This window comes from Leopardus geoffroyi, chromosome C3, assembly GCF_018350155.1.
Source record: "Leopardus geoffroyi isolate Oge1 chromosome C3, O.geoffroyi_Oge1_pat1.0, whole genome shotgun sequence".
Classification (NCBI taxonomy): domain Eukaryota; kingdom Metazoa; phylum Chordata; class Mammalia; order Carnivora; family Felidae; genus Leopardus; species Leopardus geoffroyi.
Window position 1 is genome coordinate 1,410,247 of NC_059338.1, and position 16,639 is coordinate 1,426,885.

The 16,639-nt window shown below is 50.7% G+C and overlaps 1 protein-coding gene across 8 annotated transcripts in view; it reads right to left on the reverse strand.

Moving 5' to 3' along the window:
- Positions 1-6,536: 6,536 nt before the first annotated feature.
- ASH1L (ASH1 like histone lysine methyltransferase) overlaps positions 6,537-16,639 on the reverse strand; it is a 197,075-nt gene continuing 186,972 nt past the window's right edge. For 4 of the 8 annotated variants that reach the window (XM_045454357.1, XM_045454362.1, XM_045454360.1 and 1 more), the window contains 10 exons: positions 16,304-16,552; positions 15,369-15,455; positions 14,476-14,566; positions 13,350-13,488; positions 13,080-13,252; positions 11,763-11,929; positions 10,558-10,598; positions 9,334-9,635; positions 8,909-8,996; positions 6,537-8,569 (listed from right to left, as the gene is read on the reverse strand). In XM_045454357.1, the coding sequence (XP_045310313.1) occupies positions 8,533-8,569; positions 8,909-8,996; positions 9,334-9,635; positions 10,558-10,598; positions 11,763-11,929; positions 13,080-13,252; positions 13,350-13,488; positions 14,476-14,566; positions 15,369-15,455; positions 16,304-16,552 (1,374 nt within the window). In that variant the 3' untranslated portion in view covers positions 6,537-8,532. Of the gene's footprint in view, positions 8,997-9,333; positions 9,636-10,557; positions 10,599-11,762; positions 11,930-13,079; positions 13,253-13,349; positions 13,489-14,475; positions 14,567-15,368; positions 15,456-16,303; positions 16,553-16,639 lie in introns of all 8 variants that reach the window. The other 4 variants (XM_045454361.1, XM_045454358.1, XM_045454363.1 and 1 more) reach the window with 2 other exon arrangements.

Consider the following 16,639-nt stretch of genomic DNA (forward strand, 5'->3'; position numbering starts at 1 on the left):
GAGGCTGCGGGTCGGGTAGAGGCCCCCTCCTGCCGGCCCTGGGTCCTCACTGCTCCCCGCGCCGTGGAGAAGCGGCCGATTGGTGCAGAACCTCACAGGTGCCCCTCGGTGGAGGCCTGACTGCGTGTCTTAGGAGCCCGAAGGGACCAAGGCGGGTGGGGAGGCCTGGGCTTCCCGACTGTGCTCACACGACCCCGACCGAGGTGCTGGGCAGGATTAGAGGGTTGCAGGGAGGGACGCCCTTCCAGGTAATGCGCCCACTCTGCGGTGACAGAGGTTCAGACAGCACAATAAGGGGACGTCTGTTACTCCGTGGGGAGCGTCACCAGGAAGTTAGAGGACAGGACACTTAGGGGAAACAGAACCAGGAGAGGAAAAGATGCTGACGTTTTCCTTTACCTTGGGGCAGGAAAGTCAAGGGGATGACAGGCTGGCGCAGGGAGAGGGCGGCGTGGAGCCCGACGCCTTACACTTTTGCTGTTTCCTGACTTCCTGCTCCCCGCTCCTGACTTCCTGCTCCCCATTCGTAACTTCCTGTTCCCATTCCTGACTTGCTGCTCCCGTTCCTGACTTCCTGCTCCCTATTCCTGATTTCCTGCTCCCCATTCCTGACTTCTTGCTCCCATTCCTGACTTCCTGCTCCCCGTTCCTGACTTCCTGCTCCCGTTCCTGACTTCCTGCTCCCCATTCCTGATTCCCTGCTCCCCGTTCCTGACTTCCTGCTCCCGTTCCTGACTTCCTGCTTCCCGTTCCTGACTTCCTGCTCCCTATTCCTGATTTCCTGCTCCCGTTCCTGACTTCCTGCTCCCCATTCGTAACTTCCTGTTCCCATTCCTGACTTGCTGCTCCCGTTCCTGACTTCCTGCTCCCTATTCCTGATTTCCTGCTCCCCATTCCTGACTTCTTGCTCCCATTCCTGACTTCCTGCTCCCCGTTCCTGACTTCCTGCTCCCGTTCCTGACTTCCTGCTCCCTATTCCTGATTCCCTGCTCCCCGTTCCTGACTTCCTGCTCCCTATTCCTGATTTCCTGCTCCCCGTTCCTGACTTCCTGCTCCCCGTTCCTGACTTCCTGCTCCCTATTCCTGATTTCCTGCTCCCCGTTCCTGACTTCCTGCTCCCGTTCCTGACTTCCTGCTTCCCGTTCCTGACTTCCTGCTCCCTATTCCTGATTTCCTGCTCCCGTTCCTGACTTCCTGCTCCCCATTCGTAACTTCCTGTTCCCATTCCTGACTTGCTGCTCCCGTTCCTGACTTCCTGCTCCCTATTCCTGATTTCCTGCTCCCCGTTCCTGACTTCCTGCTCCCCATTCGTAACTTCCTGTTCCCATTCCTGACTTGCTGCTCCCGTTCCTGACTTCCTGCTCCCTATTCCTGATTTCCTGCTCCCCATTCCTGACTTCTTGCTCCCATTCCTGACTTCCTGCTCCCCGTTCCTGACTTCCTGCTCCCGTTCCTGACTTCCTGCTCCCTATTCCTGATTTCCTGCTCCCCGTTCCTGACTTCCTGCTCCCGTTCCTGACTTCCTGCTTCCCGTTCCTGACTTCCTGCTCCCTATTCCTGATTTCCTGCTCCCGTTCCTGACTTCCTGCTCCCGTTCCTGCTCCCCATTCCTGGCCGGCTTGTGTCACTAATCTTGCTCTGATTTCGTTTTGTGTCTGGCTGCCCTCCCAGTGTCGCTGCCCTCCCAATCTCAGGCCTAAGTTTGCATTTCAGGTGTGCTCTAGCGTGGCGTTCACTCACACTGGATTCTGAGCGCCGCTGGGACCCGCTAGCTGCAGCCTTAGGGCAGCGCTCCTTCAGGGAGGCTCTCCAACTGCTTTCTCCTCTTCTGGCGTTTGAACTTCTTAAGCAGTACTTGTGGAAGACTACTGTGACTTTGGCTTTGTGACCAGTGTTTCCCACAGGGAGGTCTGCACAGTGACCCACCGTTCCTGGGTATGGCCACGGAGCTGTCATGTTCCAGGACCCCACCTGCCCTGTCCTTCTGACTCCTGTTCCCATGTGCTAGGTGTTACAGTGTGTAACTCTAACAACTGGGGAGTGTCCTCAAACGATATTGCTGAGATAGGGCGATATTTGTGGTCACAGCCTAATGGGTCTCAGGCTTGTGTAGGCAGTAAGAGTAACAGACCTCCTTGAAGGACATCATGAAACAGACCAAATGTTGATACGGAATTAGCTTTGCACTATTCCATTTAAAAAAAAAAAATTTTTTTTTTTAACGTTTATTTATTTTTGAGACAGAGAGCGACAGAGCATGAACGGGGGAGGGGCAGAGAGAGAGGGAGACACAGAACCGGAAGCAGGCTCCAGGCTCTGAGCCATCAGCCCAGAGCCCGATTCGGGGCTCCAAGTCACGGTCAGTGAGATCATGACCTGAGCTGAAGTCGGACGCTTAACCGACTGAGCCACCCAGGCGCCCCCTGGACTAATCCATATTACCTAGAACAGCTATGGTTGGTACCAATGGCTAAAAAGTAATGAAGGGTACAAAGTTTAAGAAAAACTGCCAACGTGCTGCCTTTGCATCGTGATGAGACTGCATCCTGTTGCCTGACAACAGGACAGCCTCTCGTCCTCCTGGGAGCTGACAGACGCTGAGCTCTTCGCGATCATCTCTTTTTTTTAAAAAGTAATGAATTGAAAGTCATAATTCCAACACAGGTAACATACTTTGCTATCTTAGTTTTAGATGTACAATATAGTGATTCAGTAATTCTGTGCATTACTCAGGGCTCATCATGTTAAGTGGACTCTGAATCCCTGTCACCCATTTACCCATCCCCCACCCACCTCCCTTCTGGTGGCCACCAGTGTGTTCTCTCTAAGAGTCCATTTCCAGGTTTGTCTTTTTTTTTTCTTTTCCTTTGTTTTTTAAATTCCACATATGAGTGAAACCATATGGTATTTACCTTTCTCCGGCTTATTTCGATTAGCAGAATACCCTCTAGACCCATCCATGTTGTTGTAGATGACAAGACTTCATTCTTTTTTGTGGCTGAGTAATGTTCCAATGTATATGTATATGACTTCTTTATGCATTCATCTCTCAAGGGACACTTGGGCTGCTTCCATAATATGGCTACTGTAAATAATGCTGCAATAAACACAGGGGTGGGGGGCCCTGGCCTGCTGGGTCAGTGGAGCATGTGACTCTTGATCTCGGAGCTCTGGGTTTGAGCCCCACGTTGGATATAGAGATTACCTAAAAAAATCTTAAGCCCCCCCAAACCATAGGGGTGCATGTATCGTTTCGAATAAGTGTGTTTGTATTCTTTGGGTAAATGCCCAGTACAGGAATTACTGGGTCATATGGTAATTCTATTTTTTTTTTTTTTTAATGTTTATTCATTTATATTTGGGAGAGTGAGCGGGGGAGGGGCAGAGGGAGACCCAGAATCTGAAGCAGGCTCTGTGACGTTAACACAGTGTAGAGCCCGACTTGGGGCTCAGACTCACAAACCATGAGATTATGGCCTGAGCTGAAGCCAGACATTTCACCAACTGAGCCATCCAGGTGCCCACCGTTTTCCACAGTGGCTGCACAGTCTGCATTACCACCAACAGTACACGAGGGGTCCTTTTTCTCCATGGCGGTTTCTTGTGTTTTTTATTTTAACCACTCTGACAGGTGTGAGGTGATACCTCACTGGGGTTTTGATTTGCATTTCCCTGATGAGTGATGTTGAGCGTCTTTTCATGTGTCTGTTGGGCATCTGGATGTCTTCTTCAGAGAAACGTCTATTCATGTCTTACGCCTATTTTTGATTATTTCTTTTATGTTGAGTTGTAGAAGTTCATTATATATTTTGCATACTAACCCTTTATTGGATATATCATTTGCAAGTATCTTCTCCCATTCAGGAGAATGTCGTTTTATTTTTTTAATTTATTTTTAATGTTTACTTTTGAGAGAGAGAGAGAGAAAGTGCGTGCGCAAGTCAGGGAGGGGCAGAGAGGGGGACAGAAGATCCAAAGCAGGCTCCACACTGTCAGCGCAAAGCTAGACATGGTGCTTGAACCTATAAACTGTGAGATCATGACGGGGGTGGGGGGAGGGGGCTGAAGTGCGACGCTCAACCGACTGAGCCACCCAGGTGCCCCTAAAGATTTTAAGTAATCTCTACACCCTCTGTGGGACTCAGAACCCCCGAGATCAAGAGTCACATGCTCTCCCAACTGGGCCAGCCAGGAGCCCCAGTTTTGTTGTTTCCTTTGATAGGCAGAAGCTTTTTTATTTTGATGTAGTCTTAATAGTTTACTTTTGCTTTTGTCTCCCTTGCCTCAGGAGACGTTCCTATGGCCAGTGTCAGAGAAATGACTGCCTGTACTCTCTTCTAGGATTTTTATGGTTTCAGGTGTCACATTTAGGTCCTTAATCCATTTTGAGTTTATTTTTGTATCTGCTGTAAGAAAGTGGTCTAGTTTCATTTTTTGCATGTTGGCTATCCAGCTTTCCCAACGTCTTTGTTAAAGGCGCTCTAATTTTTTTTAACTTTGAGAGAAAGAGAAAGAGAATGAGAGGGAGAGAGCATGAGCAAGGAAGGGGCAGAGAGAGAGAGAAAAATCCCAAGCATGCTCTGCGCTGTCAGAACAGAACCTGATGCGGGGTTCAAACTCACAGATCATGACCTGAGTGGAAATCAAAGTTGGACGCTTAAACGACTGAGCCACCCAGGTGCCCCAAGGCTGTCTTTTCCCCCCCATTGTATATTCTTGCCTCCTTTGTCGAAGATTAAATTGATCATATGATGGTAGGTTTATTTCTGGGCTCTCTGTTCCGCTGATCTGTGTCTGCTTTGGGCACATTGTTTCACTATAGCTTTGTAGCACATCTGGAAATCTAAAATGGTGGCACCTCCAGTTTTGCTTTTCTTTTTCAAGGTCACTTTGGCCATTCAGAGTCTTTTGTGGTTCCATACAAGTTTTGGGATTATTTCAGTTTTGTGAAAAATGCTGTGGTATTTTGGTAGGGATTGCATTAAATCCATAGATTGCTTTGAGTAGTACAGACATTTTAACAATATTTATTCTTCCTGTCCATGAGCATGGAATCTTTCCATTTGTTCATGTCATCTGCAATTCCTTTCATCAGTGTTCTGTAGTTTTCAGAGTACAGGTCTTTCACCTCCTTATGTTTATTCCTAGGTTTTGTTTTTGTTTTTGGTGCAATTGTAGATGGGATTTTTTTTTTTTTTGGGGGGGATTATTAATCTTTCAATGCTGCTTTATTATTAGTGTGTAGAAATGCAATGTATTTCTGCACATTGATTTTGTATCCTGTAACCTTACCAAAATCATTTATCGGTTCTAGTAGTTTTTTGGTGGCCTCTCAGGTGTTCTATATAATAGTATAATGTCATCTGCAAATAGTGTGTGTTCCTGTTTTCTTATCAACTTGGATGCCTTGATTGCTTTTTCTTGTCTGATTGCTGTGGCTAGGACTTCCAGTGCTATGTTGAATAAAAGTGGTAAAAAGTGCACATCCTTATCCTGTTCCTGATCTTTAGAGGAAAGGCTCTCACTTTTTCACCATCGAGTATGATGTCTACTATGCGTTTTTCACACACAGCCTTTATTAGGTTGAGGTATGTTGCCTTTAAACCTACTTTGTTAAGGGTTTTTAATCATGAATGGATTAAATGGTACTTTGTCAAATGCTTTTTCTGTGTCTATGGAAACTATCACGTGGTTCTTATACGTTCTCTTGTGGACGTACTGTATCACGTTGATCGATTGGCAAATATTGAACTACCCTTGCATCCTGGGAATGCAGCCAACGGTCTTGATGCTTCTGAACTTCGAGCCTCAGTGGTGACCTATGTCTGGGATGACGTTTTGTCAGGTGTTTCCGTCGTTGGCCGGAGTGGATTTATCCTCCTCATTAGTAGGGTCACACTCGGCTATTGGACACCTTTCTATTTGGAGATAAACATGAAGATTTTGGAATTCCGAGCCCAACACTAGGTACCAGGTGATCTCTGGCAAGCTGCTGAGACTCCGTTTTCATGTCTACGAAATGGGAGTAGGAACTACAGAGCTGTCACGAGGGTCATTGGTCTAACTAGCTGGATGGCCCTGGGCAAGTTACTATCACTAACCTGTTGCTTTAAGTCCCTCATGTGGGATGTTGGGTTTTGGTAATGACCTGCAAGGGCCGTTGTGAAGATTAATAAATGTGTACACGTCGACTGCTTCTGATGACACGGTCTAGCACGGTGGCCTGAAGTTACCGTCGCCAGCCTTGGAGGTGGTGAGTATCAAACGAGGCCATGTGTGTGTGCGTGCATGTGCGCAGAGGACAGAGGGGGAAACGATCGTTCTGTTGATTGGTTGGGCTGGGCTCAGGCCGCAAAGATCCCAATGTTGAGGAAACGGCTTCACCTAGGAGTCGGTACCGGTGAGTGCGCTCCTGGGGGGGCCCAGGATGCTGGTGCTACGGTGTGAAAAAGACCTCTTTGGAAACAGGCAGGAGAAGATCCTGGAAGATAGATGAGGATAGGGAAGAGGGAAAGAATGGCACGCTCACCACTCTGTTGTTAGGAAAAGTTTTTTCCATTTAATACTAGACTTTCAAGGATTGAGATGCAAGCTTTTTCTGCAATTACATCCAATGTTAAAATTGGTAATACATAATTTACAAAGATTAACATCAAAACAATCATCTATTTAGATATGCTTTTGTAAAAAGGAAATATATTAGCAGCATTTATATTTTCCGCAATCACACGGCCTACAGACATGCAGACTAACTCTGGATCTATTCGCAGCGATGTAGTGCGTTGCCCCGCATTTCAAACACCAAAACCCGCCTGGCAGCTAGGGGGTTCTTTTTATTTCATTATTATAAAATAACCGAAAAATAAAAAAAGGCATTAATTTCTACACCAGTAAGAAAAAACAAGTTTTTGCACTTACCTAACATTTGATTGTCTAAAAAACATTTCAGTTTTTAGTCTTTCAACAAAAGAAAGATAAAATGACAGAGCGTAGTGTCTTTTGCTTCTGTTCTCACATTTTACAAAGTTTTTTTCTTTTTTCGTCTTTTTTAAAATTTTAGTGTTTAACACTATTCAAGGAAATATTGAATTTTAATCTCTTTCTTGTCATTTTCCTGCTTTTGACTAAAAGGAGACCCCCCCCCCCAAAGTGCCCCTATTTCCCACCTCCCTCCCACCCAGCTCCCTGCAACGAAAACCAAAGGAAGCCACTAAACCGGGCCTTGGACATGCGACGTTCCCAGCTCCACACGTGAGTACCTCACACCCAGGTCTTGTCGTAACGTACAGTGCCTCTCTACAGTAAGAAAATACTCCAAACTAGTTTCTTAATTCTCTTTTTTCTTTAATAAAATATTTATTCTGCTTTTTCTCTGCTCAAGGGGATCTTTGGCTTCCCCTGTCTCTTTTGTTTTGTTTTTTTTTCTGTTTTTGTTTTTTTTTTTTTTCCTCAAGATTGACACAGAAAGGAGAAAAAGAAAAAAAGATCGAATGGAATGGAAGGCGTCCACGTTTCTACCTAAACAAGTCAGAGCGTCGTCATCGGGGGAGATGTGCAGCTAGGACAGCGTTGGTCCGGGACAGGAGGAAAGTAATGGGACGGGGTTACTACTGTATTGCTTCCTAGTCACGCGGGAGATATATATATATATATATATACATACATACATACATATATATATACACACACAACTTGGCACATTTAAAAACCATCTTTTCTCTTATAAGAACATCTAAAACGTATATGCATATGTATGTCTGAGAAGATAACAAAGCAAAGCTTTTTAAATTTCGTTTCAAAGAGACAGTATCGTCTGGGAAGTTCCGGCCAAGAGATTGGGAAGGAAGCAGACGCCCGTGCCCTCCCCCCTGTGCTGTCGTCAGGAGGGCGGAGGACCCAGGCCGGCGGGTGGGCAAGCGTGGTCTCTAAGAGGTGGACACTGCAAACTGTACAATGAGGAAAACAGGAGTAGTGTTTTCAGTCGCTAATGTACACTCACAACAAATACTCTGCTAGGCGAACACTGCGCAACAGTCTGTGTAGTGACTTCGGGGGGCGGTTTAGGGTCCACGCGTACGGAGGTTTTACGACGAGGCTATTCTGAGACGAACGTCCGCTCGCGGCACAGCAGACGCCCGAGAGCCACAGCGCGCGAACGGCACAGGGGAGGCGCTGGCGGGGGCCTGGCCTTCTCGTTAGAAAAAGATAGGTTGGGCAGGTTATGAAGTTAAAACAAAAATCATCACAATGAGTTCTGTGCCCTGCTGACCCCATGGGGGCCTTCCCTAGTCCGTGGTTACATTCTGGGGGGGAGAGGGAGGGAAAAGGGCCGCAGATACAAGTGCTTTGACTTGTCAATTCACGTTTTACTTGGACCTGATTGGACGAGGAGAGAGAAACTTTCCCAGTCAAGGATCCATCTGGAAAGAGGCCCCAGCAGCTGTTTCTGTTGTAGGTCTCTAGGGTAGCTCCTGGAGCCCACAGAGAACGGACGCCCGGGGCGGGCAGGGACCCCCTCCCGCCGACGGGGAGTTACACCTGGGGACAGGAAGCAGCTTCGCAGCAGTGCCTGTGGGGTCAGAGGATGACACAGAGAGACCCAAGCTGGAGGGAGAGGCGAGTGCTATAAAAGTACCAAGACTCTGGCCACCCCCACGGCCGCCCCCGGTGTGCGCTGTCCTCCTCCCATCTCGAACCCTCAGGGTGAAGCAATGGAGAGGAAAACAAGTTAAACGGGAGTGTTTATACAGGCGCCTTCCTCTCCCCCTCCACTGGCTCCAAGGTTTATTAAGTACCTGATGCCAACGACACGGCCCCTTCCCACCCGCCCCTGTCTACACTCGGAACAAGAGGCAGGACTGTTAGCTCCACAGACGGCGGATGCCTGACCTCCTCCTCTGAGGCTCACTTCCGGAAGCTGCTCTCTGGGATGAACAAAGTGCGTCTTCGGAGCTTCCTGCCGGATCCTTCTTCCAGCAGGTAGGTCACGTCGATGGCTGAAAACAGAACCAAGGAGGCTCATCGAATCCCCGCCCCCCACTCCTCCCTCCACATCTGAGCTGGAGGGAGGGCACTGGAGCCCAGGGACTCCTTTTCCAGCCTGTGAACGCGTCGGGCCTTGCGTGGGAGGGAAGTTCTCCGGGGGACCGTCTCCGCACCGGCAGATCCATTCCCGCCCGACATGCAACAGGATGCGGGCCCGCAAAAGAACCGCGAGGTTTTCACAGGATACTTTCCATTCCGGGCAAGTAATCGTAAGCTGTTCTTTTCCATTCTTTCCACACTCATTTCCCCTTTCTCTTAAACCCGAGACATGAGCCTGACTCTTCTTACCATTTTTTCCGGGGATTTTGTCCAGGAGATTGAGCAAGATCTGGTTGAGTCGTTCCCGCTGGCTGTGCCGTCGCTCCTCAGGGGTACAGGCAGGCGCCGGCTCTGGACTGCTCTCCTCCGCCTTCTTCTCGCCTTCGCTCGCTTCTGCGGCGGCCCCCTCCCGCTCCGGCTCCTCCAGGCCGGGCATCTCCTCAGTGGCTTGCTCCTGGCTGGCCAGGACCTCTTCAATCAAGGGCAGAGCATCGTCCTCCTGGCCCAGGTCTTTTAGGGGCGGCTTTGGGCGCTCAGACTTCCAGGAGGACCTGTGAGGCAGAGGTGGGAATTTAGACTAAGGCTGAGGAGGGCACTGGGGAGGGAAGGGGAGCAGAGGGGAGGCGGGGGTGGGGCAGTGGGGAGGCACCTCAGGTGGCTTCAGACCCTGAGTCTAGCTCTTGGAGTCTTGGCGCTGGCTGTGACTTTATTATTATTTGCACAAATCACCACCTTTCTCTGAAATCTGTTTTCTAATTATAAAATACAATTTCCTTCTTTCAGGAAATCCAAGGAATCCACAAACTGTACCAGAGCTGGTAACACTGCTTGGCTAGTTCTGACTGCGTCGTGAGCATAGCGAGGTTTGGCCCAGCGCCGTGAGGCCTATAGTCCGACTCCAGTAAGACTTCATACGGAGCATTTCCTTTCCCGTACCCCCCACCCCCGTGTGCGGTCTAGGACGTCCCCCTCAGGGGAAGCCATGACGTCGGTACAGCGGGCAGCAGGCCACCATTCAACAGAAAAACCGAAGGAAGGCCTCTGGTGCCCCTTCTCCCAGAACAAGCATCTCGTGCACAAAACCAGGACAAATCAGAGCCACATGCGCACAGTGCTTGGCAAAACCCTGCACTTGCAGAGGCTTGACAGCACGCCCTTGACTGAGGTCCCAGGAACCGAACGCCTCGGGTAATGAGAAAAGCTCGCAGAAACCTTGAAAAGGGACTTTACTGAATCTGTCTAGAGTTCTGTCCCAAATCTTCTCCTTCTCTATTCCTGTTCCTTGTGAGCCTCCCTCCCTGCCCTGACTCCAGCTCCGTGACGAGACCATGCCTCCTGTCACCTAGGCCCTCCCCTGGGCCACCCTGTCAGAGGTTCCCTATCCTCAGGTATGGCTGAGCGGGTGGATGGCGGTCCCCTTGCCCAAGCCGTGGGCCGCCTCCTACAGGCCCCTCACGTCCCCATGGGACTCACCGCCCTCCGTTCCTCTTGTAGTTGTCTGGGACGTAATGCGGCTGCAAAGAAAGGGAAGTGGTAAGTCTACGGCAGAGGCTGGCGAAGCTGGACCAGGCGGCCCGGGGCCAACTCAGGACAAGGAGCGGGAGGGGGGCAGCTAAGGAAACAGGAAGAAAACACAGGGCTGAGGCCCTCACTGGGTGAGGGCCGGGCGGCTGGGTCTTAAGGTCTGAAGTTCGGTACTTCCGTCAGTCTGTGGGCTACAGTGGTTTTGGGGTCTCGTGAGCCCACGACGACAGTACGAGGGACGGACTCCCAGTCCTGTCTGTCCCATCCTGATGTTTAAGTAGTGAAAGTTGGGGCTTCAAAGCTAACCTGTGAGCTGTTGCCCGAGCAAGCAAGACCAAAGAAGTCTAGATGAGAGGCGGGCAGAATATAAAATACTGTTCAGAGGTATCCAAAAACAAGAACAGGACAAGCAGGGGCATGAATGCTTGCTTTCTGGCTAGACGGTTTCTAACCATTCTAGGAGGATGGCCATGGTTTTGGACAAGCCCACAGAAAGCAGGGTCAAGGATGAGGAGCTTAGTCCTGGGTCTCATTTTAGTAGGTAGATGGGGGGACAACCAAAGCCTCTGTGGGAAGATGAATGGCACAAAATAACCATATGGAGGAGGACTATGTTCACGACAATGAAAGAAAAAACACAGGAGAAAGGCAGAAAATGAAAATGTCAATAACTCCATTATTTTCTGGGCAGTGGGATAATGTACAACTTTTTCTTAATGCTTCTGTAGTTTTCACATTTTATATAATGATGGTGTCTTACATTTCCAATGCAGGGATACAAGGAAAAACCACTGAATTGTTTTCACTGACGTTTTCTCTGGGTTTGCTAATTCTACTTCTTAAAATTATGGATGTGAAAAACACAACAAAAAACTACGATGGGGGCTCAAGGGCTAAGATTGTAAAGAGGTGAGAAAGAAAAAAGAGGGAAACCCGACTGTAACACGGAAGCCAACAACTCCTGAGAAACAGCCCACGGCAGGAAATGCAGAAGAAATGTAGAAATGTATTCATACTGTTTAGAAATCCCAACTGCCCGGCTCCCGCAGTCCGGGACAGAGGAACAAGATGAGGAAGCAGGCTCCCCACCCTACGGAGCGGCACGCGTGAGCTGCGCGGCCTGGACACGGACAGGTGGAAGGACGGAGACTCACCGAGAAATCTCTTTTGGGAGTGAGCTTCTTGGGGAAGTGGTCAAAGGCATAGGGCTTGGTGCAGACGGGATAGCGGTTCCGGTGGATCTTGTAAAACAGGTGTGCGGACTTGTCGAGCCGATAGTCACAGATGTACACGTCCTGCTCCTTCACCCCTTTGGGTCTCCCTAGGAGTTCAAATACTGCTAAAGAACCCTCCTGTCTCCCTCCCTTCTCCCAAGCTGCCCAGAGATGACACCACACCGCTGGGAGGGCAGTGGGACCGTGAAGAGGGGACGCTATGGCAATTCTGAGAGGCATCTGGTGACTGCAGAAGGAAGGAGAGTCCCCAGATGGGTGCGTGTGTGGGTGTGTGACAGGGCGGGAAGGTACCAGACGGGCAGCTTATTCAGGTGCTGCAGGAATGTGGGAGCACAGCCACCGGGATGACGGAGAAGACAGAGCAGAGTGTGGGGACGTCAGCAGAGAAGAAGGGCAGGTATAAAGGTGTAAAGGAAGGGAGCACATCTGGAAACAAACATTTTATTTAGTAAATATTTATTTACGTTAAGTCCTCTCTATGCCCCATGTGGGGCTTAAACTCATGACCCCAACTGAGCCCGCCGGGTGCCCCTGGAAATAAACACTTGACAACCGGGGACACAGTCCCCAGAACCATGGGCCCCAAGCAGCCAACACTGCTATGATACCAAGAAGGTGAGGCAACCGAGCACCTGGGAGAGACAGGTGAGCACGTGGGAGCTCACACTGGGAGCCCAATTGGCCCAAGTGCTCGTAGAGTGTCATTTCACTTCACCTTCACAGAATGCTGTGACAGGGGCTAGCCCCTACTTCCGGGAGATTAAGTGACTGCCCAAGGATGCACAAGTAACAAGTGGTGGGGCTGAGATTTGAAAATGGACTGACTCCACAGCCTACACTGTTGGCCATGGAGCTCATAAAAGCATTGCACTTTTCTGGTTGGTTTGTTTAATGTCCAGAGTTGCTGATGGCCTTGAAGACTCTGGAGTGGGCGGGTGAAAGAACATACCTTCCGACAGTACTAATGGGATGCTGAGCATGTGATATTAAGGAAGAAATGTTAACTAAATAAGTAAAAGGCGGGGGGGGGGAGGGGGGTGGCGGCTAGGAATTAACAGCCACTGAGTACCAAGCACTAGGTAAAAGAAAGAAACGATGTAACGTTCAGCTCTCCCAAGCTTCACAGCTAGCCTGGGGACTCTTTTCATCACACGGAGACAAGAAGAATGGAGTGGCAGCTGCAGATTGAGGAACAGGGGACAGAAGGTCATTTCTTCGGCAGCTCGGGTCACTCACCTTTGCAATACGTGTAAAGGTCCAGTACACAGCAGGTCCCCACCACGGCCTCCAAGGGAATGATCTCGTACAGCGGCACCCGAAACAGCTCGTTGTGATAGAAGCGGCGAGAGGGGGAGTGGTGGGTCTCATGGGGGCGGAAATAGTGGTGACCAAAGGCGAACCGCTCCTCTCTAGGGCAGAGAGAGGGTCAGGGTCAGTCAACTGGCAAGACCCTGGCAAGTATTCGGCTCTTTGCTGGAAGGAGACAGTGAAGACCTCAACACCTACTTTTCATTCTTCCAAAGCTTCTCAATGCGAAAGATGTCAAGTTTGTCTCGATTAATGTGTGACAACAGTCGGTAGGACTGGCGGACGGGGTGGCCGTCAGGGGTGCGCCGGCTGTCCCGCATCAAATACACACAGTCGCCTGGAAGGCACAGGAGAGGTTAGACAAGGCCAGCATGAGCTCTGCCAGGCGTCCACTGGTCCCACCCAGGTCCACCCAGGAGAACGTAAAATCTCAACAACGGGTACAGAGAGCACGGCCGCAGTCTCGCGGGGAAGATCGTCCATGCTAGGCTGTGAGGACACCACGAGGGAGCGTGCCCAGCTCTTGGATCCTGTTTGTTTGTCCCAAGTCCTAAAACTAGTGTTGTGACAGCGTTGTCTCTCCAGATTCACTTTATTTTGTGGAGGGGAAATGTATAAAGCTGAAGGACTAAAGGAAATAAAACCTACACCGTTGACCCTTGAAACAACATGGTTTGAGCGGCACAGGGTTGACTTAATGCAGGTTTTTTTTTTTTTTTTTTTTTGGATAAATATGGTACAGGACTGTAGATGTACTGTACAAACCTTCCTTACGATTTTTTCAACGTTGTTTTCCTCTAGCTTCATTGGAAGCATGAAGTATATAAATACATGTAACATACAAAATACAGGTTAGTGAGCTATGTTATCAGTAAGGAAGGCTCTGGTCAACAAAAAGCGGTTAGTAGAGTTCTTGGGGAGTCGAAAGCTACATGTGGATTTTTTAGGGGCGCCTGGGTGGCTCAGTCAACGAAGTGTCCGACTCTTGATTTGGGCTCAGGTCAAGTCTCGTCGTTCACGGGTTTGAGCCCTGAGTCGGGTGTGGAGCCTGCTTGAGATTCTCTCCCCACCGCCCCCCCCCCCCCGCCCCTCCCCAGCTTGCGCTCTCTCTCAAAATAAATAAAGTAACTTAAAAAAAAACAAACAAAAGGTCATACGTGGATTTTTGACTGCATGGGGCGGGGGGAGGCTGGTGCCCCTAAACCTGCTGTGTTCCAGGGTCAGCTGTGTTCTGTGGCCACGCAAGGCTGTGTGGTGACAGTGCTGTGTGGACGGCAGACAGTCCTGCTGCGAGGAAAGGTGGGGCCAGCTCGCGTGTACGCACCTTGACGAAGCAACAGGTCATCTCGGAGCAAACAGATGAAGTAGACACAGCCGGGCTGGGCGTAGTGGGGCCGAGGGGTCATGGGTACCTCCTGGTAAGGACGAAAAGCCAACGGGTCAGGGCCGTGACTGCCACGTCCCGCCTACTGGTCTCCATCCTAACCCTACTGGACCGGGAAAGGAAGGCCGTGCGTTCCCGACTGACCGCATGGAGCACAGCTTGTGCGGCTGCCCTGGGCCCCACGGGGGCGGGACAGCGCGTGAGGGGGACACTCGCAGCGTCACAGTGATGCAGGGAAGCTGCTGGCATTTAGAACCCACGTGCCGGGGAAGCCAGACATTCTGCAGTGCGTCCCTCGCAGCACGGAAATGCCGCTCTAAGTGACGACACCGCCGTGAAGACGTTCTGCCCACGACACTTCCCTTTACAGAGGAGCCCTGCCCGAGACCGCAGGCACACACAGAGCAGAACGGGACAGACACCCACCTGGTAATGTGGGAGAGTCACTCAACCCACCGCCTCCCCCGGAAAGTGGACTGAGACTAACCCTGTGGACTCGGACTCAATGCTCTTTTCACTTAAACACTACTTAACCTAAGTGGTAGAGTACTGAGCTTGGACTTCACAAGTAACTTTTTTCACGGAGAGCAGACAGTGTTTATAGGGCACCATTCCTTCCGCAGGTTTCTAAGTGTTTTATTTCCCTTTTGACCACACACTTGAGAAAGGAAAGGGCGGAACTGTTACCCTCAGGGTAAACTGTAAGAAACTGAGGCCCAGAGAGGTTGGGTAACTTATCAAAGGAAAGTCAGTGCGTCAGGAGCAGGGCAGGTAGGAGGCCACGCGTGGACCCTCCTGCTTGTCGATCAGACTGTCACCAGAGGGCAGCTTACTCTGTCCACAGGCCTCGGGTCACACTGCTCACAGAGGTAGTGCTCCACGTCCGAGTTCACCCCCATACAGTCACAGTGCTGCCACACCTGTGGGGACAAAGTGCGGTTGGGAGGGGGCCTTACGCTTACTGAGAAGGGCCGGGGGCAAAGAATAACGAAACGAAACAGTGGGACAGGGTGAAGTCAAACAGGAACTAAGGGATGTGAATGTGTGTGAACATACATGTACCGATCGCTTTAGGACACACACACACCCGGGCAAATAAAATGTGGAGCTGGACAGAGAACAGAGGGACGTAGGGTTAGAGAAGCAAACTACTTACTGAGTAGCACACAGCCGTGACCCGGCTGCTGCGGAGGCCTTAGTCACACAATGTTTCTTTTTCTTTTTTTAAAGTTTTTATTTATTTTTGAGAGAGTGAGAAAGAGAGAGAGAGAAGGGCAGAGGAGAGAGAGAGAGAGAGAGAGAGAGAGAGAGACAGAGAATCCCTAGCAGGCTCCATGCTGTCAGCACAGAGCCCGACACGGGGCTCGATCCCACAAACCGTGACATCATGACCTGAGCCGAAGTCAAGGGTCCGGCGTTTGACGGACCGAGCCCCCCAGGCGCCCCACACAGCGTTTCTCCGTGCTGTGGCCTAATCCCGGGCTCCCGACCACCCTGTGTGTCACTCGTGGTCCCCTTCCCATCTGGTAAGGTGGCAAGTGCGGAGCCTCGCTGTGCCTGCGTCAGGGCCACAGAGGGCAGCGCTGCTCTGCGCGGCTCCTTCCCACACAATCCCTGGGTCCGGCCTCCCCAAGACCCGTGCAGGGGGATGGAGAGGTGGGAGAGGTGGGAAAGCGGGAAGGATAACGGGAAAGAGGAAGAGGACAGGAGGAAGGTCATCTGGGAGCAGCGAGGGCTGAGGCCTCAGCCTGTGTCCCCCGGGGCTCACCATGCACTTGTCACACTGGATCATGAGGCCTTCGTCCTTGTGCAGGCCGCACACACAGCGGATGACGTCGTCGTCCTTCTCGTGCACGTTCTCCTTCTCGGAGACGGAGGCCTCGCTGCCGTCTGCCTCGCTCGCCGTCTCTCCCACGATCTCGTCGATCTGGGCCGACGCCTCGTGCCGGGCGTTATAGTAGGTCTTCCGCAGGCGGCAGACATCTCTCCCGATGGGGGATTTACGCCCGTAGTACTTCTGAAGAGAGCAGAGGAAAGAAACGTGTGTGCTCTTGTCAGCGGGGCTCAAGCGTGTACCTGGAGGGGGCGGCTGGCCGGCTGTCAG